Source organism: Micrasema longulum, unplaced genomic scaffold (assembly GCF_059751315.1).
Source record: "Micrasema longulum isolate JH-2025_06_02 unplaced genomic scaffold, ASM5975131v1 h1tg002195l, whole genome shotgun sequence".
NCBI lineage: Eukaryota > Metazoa > Arthropoda > Insecta > Trichoptera > Brachycentridae > Micrasema > Micrasema longulum.
Genome location: NW_028279359.1, coordinates 181,357 through 191,824, shown reverse-complemented (window position 1 = coordinate 191,824; position 10,468 = coordinate 181,357). Strand labels below are relative to the sequence as shown.

General features: G+C 34.7%; 1 protein-coding gene across 1 annotated transcript; it reads right to left on the bottom strand.

Annotated features, from left to right (window-relative positions):
- Nucleotides 1–1,238: 1,238 nt before the first annotated feature.
- ix (mediator complex subunit intersex) lies at nucleotides 1,239–10,078 on the bottom strand. The gene is made up of 4 exons (XM_088239604.1): nucleotides 9,731–10,078; nucleotides 4,883–4,944; nucleotides 3,384–3,468; nucleotides 1,239–2,110 (listed from the first exon to the last, which is right to left on the bottom strand). Exons 1-4 carry the CDS (start codon nucleotides 9,932–9,934, stop codon nucleotides 1,892–1,894), a joined length of 570 nt encoding a protein of 189 aa, XP_088095730.1. The 5' UTR covers nucleotides 9,935–10,078; the 3' UTR covers nucleotides 1,239–1,891.
- Between the last annotated feature and the right edge of the window lie 390 nt (nucleotides 10,079–10,468).

Below are 10,468 nucleotides of genomic sequence, written 5' to 3'. Positions count from 1 at the left end.
ACAGGGCTTATGACCTTCAATGGCTGGTTTAAGCGGCCACTTTACACACTGTGTAACATTCACCATTCAGCCCATATTTGAACATCTATATTCCTTCAATTCTTTCATCTGTTGATGTTTGTGAAGTTAAAGAGCTGAAACCTTTATTTATGCGGGTGAGATTCATCTAATTGAATTATTTCACCTACATACTAGGCAACGCCTGAAAATGTTATTTTTTCAATTTCTATACTTCTTCATGGACCAGGTAATTTATCAACACACAAACATCAACAGATGAAAGAATTGAAGGAATATAGATGTTCAAATATAGGCAGAATGGTGAATGTTACACAGTGTGTAAAGTGGCCACTTAAACCAGCCATTGACAGGTCATAAGCCATGTAGATGCCTAGACTTCTAAATTACTTTCTCTTAAATGTTCTTCATTTCTGTTGTAATATGTTAATACATATTACAATTTGGAAATTGCCCTCCTAAGAGAAATCCCACTGTCATGAAATATATCAACATCCAAGACGATACGATTGAATAACACGATTGCTCTGCCTACCGGTCTAACTATTGGCAGGTTGGTTCTGCATCGTGGTAGGTAGAAAAACCTGAGTTGCCTTTGTCAAAGATAATTATCAGGGACAAATAGACTGAATTCATTCAGAATATCGGAATTATGTATGCGACCACCGATGAGTTGAAAAAAGTGAACACCCAAATGAATATCCCTTCTCCCCAACAATGATTGGTAGCCCAGCATTCCTAGTAAGAAGTCAGTCGGGAAAAGCCACGGGAAATATCCATACTCCCTGAGATACAGATAATGCCGACATTTTTTCTGCACCCTCTCTACCATTAAGGAATACGTGGTTTCAATGATGCACCATCGTTGCTGGAACAAGTGGCATTCAATGTTCCGATCCGCCGGTTGCGAAACAATAATGTGCTGTTCCTTGATCAGCACACCACAAACTGTGGCTCGCATGCACCAATGTCCCGATTGTGTCGCATTGTAAACTCGAGACAAGATCTGAACTTTTTCTATTTCTAGATTTAAACAATCACTGAGATAGACCCGATCTTGTCTTGAGGTAGTAATTATTATTTAATTGTTTGTCCTAGCTTTAATTTCCTTTGTTTGTATTTTATTTCAATTGTGCCTATACAGGCATACATAGGCAATACATACGATACATCTTGTCGAGAGGTAGTAATTAGTATTTATTTTTTTGTCCCAGCTTTAATTTTCTTTAGCTGTTTTTTAAGTCAATGAGGAAGTTCAGTGTACTGTAAAAATATTTGTTAATATAATGTTAAACTAAGCCAAAAATTTTATTTTATTATTTTTATATATCGTATTATCAGCGCTATGATTTTTTAAAGTTCTGTATTTCTGAAATAACTCCGCGTGTGACGTCAGAGGTTGTTCTATGACAGTTCTTCCAATTGGTTCATTTATGGTGACAAAACCGGATATCCTTCAAAGCTTTAATATCATTGGACGGTTCATATGAACCAGTGACGTCATTCAAAGTAGTGCATTTTCATTAAAATATTTTCTTTTTTTTTTTTAACATTTTAAAGAAATTTTACCATACAATTGAACGCTCTAATTTTTACCGTGTGCAAGAAAACATTTTTGAATCCAATTTCCCCTAGGGCTGAAGTTCCTCATTGTACCTGTATATACTATAAAGAAATGTATTTACCATTGTTAAATGGACTTGATAAGTCCGTAAATGAAAAGATAAATGCTCTAATTTTTACCACGTATAAGAAAACATTTTGAATATCCAACTTCTTGTAGCACTGAACTTCCTCATTACGAAAACATGGCTCTCCGGGTTGAAAATAAATATAAATAAATGTTTTGACGTTGACTTATGAAATGAATGTCTCATTCCGTGGGGGATATATTCTGGGCTGCGGCGACGAGCGTGTCGTGGATCTCCTTGGCGTAGGACACCTGCGAGCGTGCCGTGGCCAGGAACTGCGGGTAGGACAGGGCTGGGGGTGCCGGGGGCTCCGGAGGGGGCTCGGAGCGCCCGGCCATCACGGGGAGGGGCAGCTGCTGGGCGGACCAGCCCGCCTGCTGCAGACACGCAACCGACGTTTTCTGGAAATTGTACCGTATTTATTTTCAACCGCATAAATACAATGCCCCGCATTGGATCAATACGGCAAAACTGAATAAATTTTTTTTTTATATAGAAAAATATAAATATTTGTATTCTTATGATTAACCAAAAAGATTATAAGTTGGGGTAGAGTGGAGTTCGAGCCTCGGACTTCTGATCTGTAAGTCCGCAACACTAGCCACGGGACCACAACCCGGTTGATATATGTTTTCTTTTCTATAACACCTGAGCGATAATTGCGGAGAAAGTCCAAAATCTTAATATTTTAATTTAGTATGCAGAAATGTTCCTGAATATATTTTCATATTGTATATTATCTGGTATCTGCTATATATTTTTTTCTTAAACTTCAAGAAATAATAATGGTACAATAATCATTATGCCATTGTTATTTCTGAAAACGAATTTCAATGGCACAAATGAGATAATTTTGTCCCTTTGTTTTAGCAAATTAATGTTAGTTTACTATAGCTTAATTAGAATGACAGTTGTCAGTAAAAGTGATGACATAACTTTGTGGTAACGTCTAAGGAGTGATTTATGTTGACATACGAAAAATCATTTGTATCTGGCATGTTAATTTACTTTTTTAATACGATGCTTGACATATAAACCAACATAATTATATAAAATCAGTTTTAAAACTAAAAAAAAACTAATTATTAACTACGTTCTTACAAGGTTACATTTTCCAAAAATGTTAAAGATGGGAAAAAATGATCAATGTAAATCGATCGAATAAAAAATTATTCATTTGATGTTGTTCATAAAAAAAGTATAAAATGTCTTATTTTTGGTGAATAATTGCCTTAAACACACTATAATAGGCTTGTTTTTGCGTTTTTATATCAATTTTCGGAAACACAGTATCATGATTGCATGGAAAAACTGATTAAATTGATTTGATCGGTACATGGTCAGTGATCAGTACTTTCCCATCACTAGTCACATTAGTTTGACAGCTGTCATTTTAATCAAGCTATATTTTAAGGACTATAATAGCAGGAGTGTGTGTTACGGCTCTCCTGTAAAATGAGTTTTTTTCAGTTGTGCCACAGTTATTCCCGGAATGCAGTATTATTAACATAATAAAACTGACATACATCTGTTTTCCTATTTTATTCCAGTTGCAACAAAAATTTTGTTGAATGTTACAACAATTGCAGTGTATCAAATTACTGACTTACGCTTATTGAAAAATAAGAATTTTGTAAAAATATTTCATATCTAAATATTAAAAAAATACTTTACCAAGTGTAATTCGATTTGATCACAAATGGAGTAAAATTCTTCCATATTTTTGTCAAACCGAGGTGCAGGAGAAGTTAGTCCCTTTCTGTAACAAAACATCAAATGGGTAAAAATATATGAAATGGCTTTAGAATAATTGATTGTTTTTCCAAAATCAATATGGTGTGGAGGTGTGGAGAAATGTTTTCATATATAACTTAAAATAAAATAATAAAAAAAAATGACACTAGAAAAACGCGACATGTTTGGTATTGATAGTTGTGACGTCAAGATTCGTGACAATGTTCAAAAACAAAATTTAACAGTTTTGAATGAAGTTGAAAATTAACATGAATTGTGGCGTGGCCAATGCAATGACTGTTTTTGCGAAAATTGAAAATTACAAATCAAAAAAAATTATATGCTACTAATAAGTAGCAAAAGTGTAGTTTTTTACTGGACAGTATTTCATAGACCCTTATTACTTGAAAAATGTTTTTAAAAATGTGACATTTCTCTATTCTTCATAGAAAAATGCAAATTTCATTGGAGCCTTCTCGGGAACGTTATTACGTATTAACTTATCTGGCATTAAACCTTGTGATCTTACTAAACATTCCTATGAAAATGAGACATATGTGTCATATTTTGTATGAAAATAGTGTCATACATATGAAATGAGTGTCATATTATGCATGAAATGAGTGACATATTTTTTATCAAATGTGTGTCATATTTTGTAAGAAATGTTCATTGTATTTTGTAAGAAATGCTCGTTGTATTTTGTATGAAATACATGTCATAATTTGTATGAAATAAATATCATATTTTGTATGAAACCCATGTGATCATTTGTACGGAATAAGTATTATATTTTTTATGAAACGTGTGTCATATTTTGTATAAAATAAGTTTTGTATGAAACGCATGTCGTATTTTGCATGAAATAAGTTGTATCATATTTTAAGCAAAATAAGTTTCATGTTTTGTATGAAACACATGTCATATTTTGTATGAATTACATGTCATATTCTGTATGAAATAAGTATCATATTTTAAGCAAAATAAGTTTCATATTTTGTATAAAATGCATGTTAGATTTTGTAAAAAAAGTATATCATCTTTTGTATGAAACACATTTCATAACTTGTATGAAATGAGTGTCAAATTTTGTAAGTTATGTCATATTTTTTATGAAATTAATGTCGTATTTTATATCAAATATCATATGTTTGAGTAATATTTTTAATGAATTAAAAAAGTATCGTAATTTGTATGAAATTTGTATTATATTCAATATGAATTACACATGTCATATTTTGTATGAAACACGTGCCTTAAAAAGGGCCTAAATCGCAGTCAACTGCATATTTATTGCATGACTGTGAATAAAAACTGACCTAAAATTAAGTAATTGCAAATGCAACAGAAAGAGGAAAAATAAAACGGAAACAATATGTTTTAACGATGCTCACAATATCGAAAAAAAACTGACTCAAGGTACTTAATAGTATACTTACTGAGAGCCGACATCCACCAAGTAATTCTGATGAAGAACAGATGCTGCTGACTTTAGAGTCACCTGAAAACATAGACACACAATAAGTTTTAAACTAGACAACTGTTACAGAGTTACTTTTACATTTGTATTTATATGTGCCGGAGACGTCTCGAGCCATCACCAAAGGACTGATGACCGATGATGATGACGACTGATGACAAAGGACCATCAGGCTCGAAAGCGCACTTCCAACGACATGAGATCTGTACAGTGATCCTATTGAGAGAAGAAAGACAATAATATGTCTGTTCCCAGTGATGTTTGGCTAGAAAAAAGAGGAGTACATTGTCCTATATTCCGGAAGAAAAAGGATCAGTGTGAAATGCATAGTTTGAAGAAAATAGAATCAAGGCCTTACTCATCATGCTCACATTGTAAAGTGTATTTATGCTGCGATAATAATAGCGATGGGACATCACATCACCACGCACACACAATTGTGCACTACAAACGTGTAATGTTCAGCGCTATCTGGCGGGTGTTTTACTAACTAAAATTGTATTGTGTGAAGTTAGCATCAGTATGCGGTAGATATACACATTACGGTACCTAGCGACCCGCCTAGCGGGTGTTTTAGTATCTAAAATTGTGTTGCATGAAGTTAGCTTCAGGGTGTTGTAAGTTATGAATGTACTGTATGAAGTTGTTTAGCGAGGTGTTAATCGTGGTAATCAGTAATATCACCTTAACATCGAGGTACCGTTTGAAAAAAAAATTGAATTTTATCATAAAATCTTATGTTTGTGTTTTTGGTATTACTATTGATTTTTCAACATTTCGGTGTAGGTACACAAGTCGTAATTTACAATGTATCTGCAAAATTAGCCATCAAATTGCCTCCTCCAATATTATTCATCATAATATTTTATCACAGAAAATAAAATTATTAGGTTGGTAATGTGGATTTACACCATGGGGTTATCTTCATGTAGTACAATCGTGTGAGTGTGCCCGATAACACACTCTGTTAAAAGTGACAAAACACGCTTGTGGTGTCCACAAAGTAAAAAGTGTGCATGTTGCACACTTTAACACACTGTAGTGGTACAATTGTGCGCTACACACGGTGTGTCTCATTGCTAGATAATAAGAATAATTGTATGAACAAATATATAATATTGCATAATATTTGTTTTTTAATAAGTAGTTATTGTCTGAAGGGACCCAAAAGTCCCATTGTTATAAAACCGGAATAAAAAAAATAAAAATAAGTTCAAAAATACGTGTTGCCTTATTCAACTCTTAAAGAAAACTAAGTAATGAAAAAAACATTTTTAAAAAATTCAGGCAGGAAAGGGCTAAAAATTAATGAAATGAAAATATTGATATATCAAGATCGTGTTAAATACAATACAATATATATTATTTAGTAATATTTTAAGTACATTTTTCTGCAATTTCAAAGTCCTTGCGTAAATAATAACACTGAGAGCCAAACCTGTAGCTGTAGCTATTGTAACGAGTTAAACATAAATAATATGATCTAAAGAACTACGGGTATCTCTTTCTCGCACAAATATTAGCATGTGATTAATCGTGATTATTTTTTTTTTCCAATTGTTGAGGGCAACCCAATATTTGGCAAATCATGCAGAAAGTAAGGGAGTAACGTGTCTATGTATTATACGTCAGCAGTGGATCCTGCAAGCTTCGATGCTGAATCAAAATGGATAACGTAGGGCGAGAACGGCACAAAGTGATCATATAAATCAGAACTTCAGACATAAGCTGAATTCACATGAGGACAATACAATCATCATTCCCTTTCCGCACCTAATGGTGCATAGGGCACTGCATTGGTACACCAATCACAGCGAATCTTGATCATTTTAGTAGCATGAAGGTAAGATGATCAGTGATCAGTCTTACGCTTCAGGTACCCGTCCAGGGACTATGAAATATTCAAGTGTAAAAACACCCTTTCAAATAAATATTTCACATCAACCAAGTCGGGAATCGAACCCGAGACCTCTTGCATGGTAGGCAAAATGGGCTGACCATTACACCACGAGGCCGACTATATAAATAAATTAAAAATAATAAAATAAATGTATCTTCTTAAAGGCCCGTCCCCCCATAGGTCACAGCCCTCCAATATTGATGTCCGAATTATGATGTGTCCCTGCAGGTAATTAGTGACTAATAGCCAAGTTAACTGAAAGTATGAAAACTACCTAGGATTCCTAAAGGGTTCATTTGTATTTCGGCATCGAAAGTGAGTTCATCCAAGAAAGTGCTTATTACTGTAATCAGTGCGCTTATTATTCACCATGTTAACTGTTCTATATTTCTCATAATTAGTAATTGATGTGTGTTTTTTTAACTATTTAGCCCCGCTCAGCCCCCTATCTTATTTACTACATAATGTTTATAAGAACATTTTATTTATGATACATACATTTTTGTCTGCACAACTTTGCTCCGGGGGCTAGTATGAGCCAAACACTCCGTACATTGCACACGCATAACAAATTTAGGAAAAATTACATGCCTGATTTTTTTTAGGATCTTTTTACAAGTGTTTATTTACGCAGATGCACTTGTTTGACATTTGGCTAGCTAAAAATAGAAGTAATGTGGAAAAAAACGGCATATTTTACATGTGTTGGCCGAACAATTACCCGATGTCGAAAATATCAACACAAATAACTTGAAAAATCGTATTGATTACTATAGTTCAAAAATATCCATGGTACTACTTGCCATCTTCTGTCCAGAAAATACTTATTCATGGATTTGAGGTGATTAAGCATGCGTTTTTGTCTCTTGGAGAGTTATCTAAGGAAGCACCGAAATCACGCAACAAAAATACTAAGCTTTGAACACACAAAAAATGTCACGCACTTTATCTAATACTGATCTCTTACATAGACTTCTTCTTACTTCAGATCCCTTAATTTCAAACATTAGGTATTTGCCTTGTAAGAAGAAGTCTATATTGCCAAAAGAGGTATTAGAATTGTTATGTGTTTAATTTTTTTTTTAAAGTGCAACTAATGGTTTTCAATAAGTTTTTTGAAAATATAGATTTTTGAATGCTTGAATGCTGATTTTTTTATTTATGTAAAATGACTTCACCCATGCTAGATTTTTAATAAATTGTTACTTTTTTGTATGTTTAGTTTTATATTTTATATTCACAATGTATTTTTCTGTCGAAAGGTAATTTTTGTGTACCTACTAAATAAACCGATATTAAGAAATTATAAGGTTTTGATGTGTTTATACTAAGCATCAGTTTTTAAATATTTTTTTTCTATTTTATTTAGCTAATAAACTGTATAATTCAATAAAAATTAGTTATTTTTTTCAGAAATTAGTCATTCTTATGAAAAGGTATTTTTTTAAATACAGTAGCATATGCTTTGAATATTTATTACAACAGCAAAAGGCTATGACCGCCCCTCTATGGACGCAGGACCACCGTGCACTGCTGGATATAGGCCTCTTCCAAATTTTTCCATGTTTTTCTGTCCTGGGCAGTCCGTTTCCATCTATGGCCCACGATTTCGACAACGTCGTCAGTCCATCTCCTCTGTGGTCTCCCTACTTTCCTTTTACTTTCGTAGGGTCTCCAGTTTAGTATTCTGGGGGTCCACCTATCGACTTCTCGTCTCGCCACATGACTCGCCCACTGCCATTTTTGTCTTCCCACTCTTTCTGCGACATCGGTCACCTTTGTACGGCGTCTTATCTCCTCATTCCTTATTCCATCTCTTAATAAATAAATGTAATAAATAAATGTATGATAACATAAAATCTCCCACAGCAGCACTGACTAGGAAATAGTAGATTAGGTGGCGAAGGCTTTTAGCGATGTATGTATGTAAAGAACTTCATAGAGGCTGAACTTTCCTCGATGGAGTGGAAGTCGATAGGTTTTGAGGAAGAAAAGTTATTTATTTTTGTCAATTATTGAAATAATATGAGTATTTATTTTCAATTTCTACTCATAACGCCATATGGGCCTGCCACACACTCGACGAGTGGCATGGGAAGTAGTAAGGAAAGGAGGCAGAGACGTAATGTGCAACATTACTCGCCATGCCGCACGTCACGCTCCTCGTCATGCCCACACGCAATAAGAGCGCAAGTGGCTGGACACATAATCGCGCGGTCGCAGTGCGCATCGAGCGCTCACACAAGACACACGCGTCATTTTTGAATGATGTATATTTCTTTGTAAGGCATTGATCTAATTAGCTATACTAAAATGCATAGCACGCACGCTGTCACAGTTTCATCGTCCATTGTATAGAAAGGCAAATGACAAGTGCGGAGCGTCGCGATAAATTGCGCGAGTAGAGCAGTGTGTGGGCAGAGAGGGCAACATCGGGCGAGAGGGCGGCAGCGCGAGGAGCATAGTGATGAGCAGCGCAAGGAGCATAGTGTGACGGGGCTTATTGAGGAAAAATTAATATCGTTGATGTCAGCCCGGTGCAGTAGACCGATGAATGTCGTCTGCTGCTGGGGACTGTAGGATCAATATTGCAGTATCAAGTTAATATTGACGACTTGCACGGATTTCTACAAAGGGAAAAACTGCTCAAAGTAAAATAATAATAAAAAGTATGGTCAGTAAGCACTTCTTCCGCAAGAAACACCACATAAAGCGTAAGAAAAATATTTTATAATTGAACATAAAAATTTCAAAATGGCATTTTTTGTTACTACGTCATCTCCCCAACCCAGAACGTTCCGACGCGACCCTAACAAAATCTGGGAACCCTAGACATGGGACATGACGCATACGTTTAAAAAGCTAGACGAAACATGAAATAGCGTGATGGTGCAGTAGTAAACTTACAGTGAGCGATTCCCTCAGGGGTCCGACGAGAGACTTCACTTTGGAAATATTGTCTAATTTTTCCGACGGCTGCTGAGCTTGGGGGGGCATGGACTGCTGGATTTGTTGCGGCGATGCTTGTTGCATTATCCCGCCGGGCACAGCCATAGGCATTCCGCCCCCGGGACCCCCTACCGGCTGATTTAAACCGTGCATATTCATCATGGGAACTGTAGAAACGGTGAAAATTTTTACTTGAAAATTAAGGCGATTAAAAAAGTTAATATTTGTTTTCCTTTGAAAGGATTTCAAATTTGACAGCAAACTGCTTCTTCGACACGGTCATAGACAATAACAAAGATCATAAGTGATAAAATGAAGCAGAGATGAACAATGTTCGGAAATTAATAGACAATAAAGAAAATAGACATTATGATGCAAACCATAGATACTCGTCAGAAATGTGAAACGTTAGTGATGTACATAGTTCTGTCGATATACAAAAAATATCGACAAACTCGTAGTTCATAAAAATTATTCTTTCAATTTCAAAGAATATAATGTTACAGTTAGTAGTCAAAACTAAATGTTGAAATTAAAAATAAATTACACATTAAAACCAGAACTGAAAAACAAGACAAGCCCTAAAAATATTTATTAATCTATCTACGTCTTTTTGAATTAACTGATTTGGAATTTATTTCAATTGTATTTTTTTAATATTCATGTTCTTATCTCCAGAAGAGATGAAATCCATTC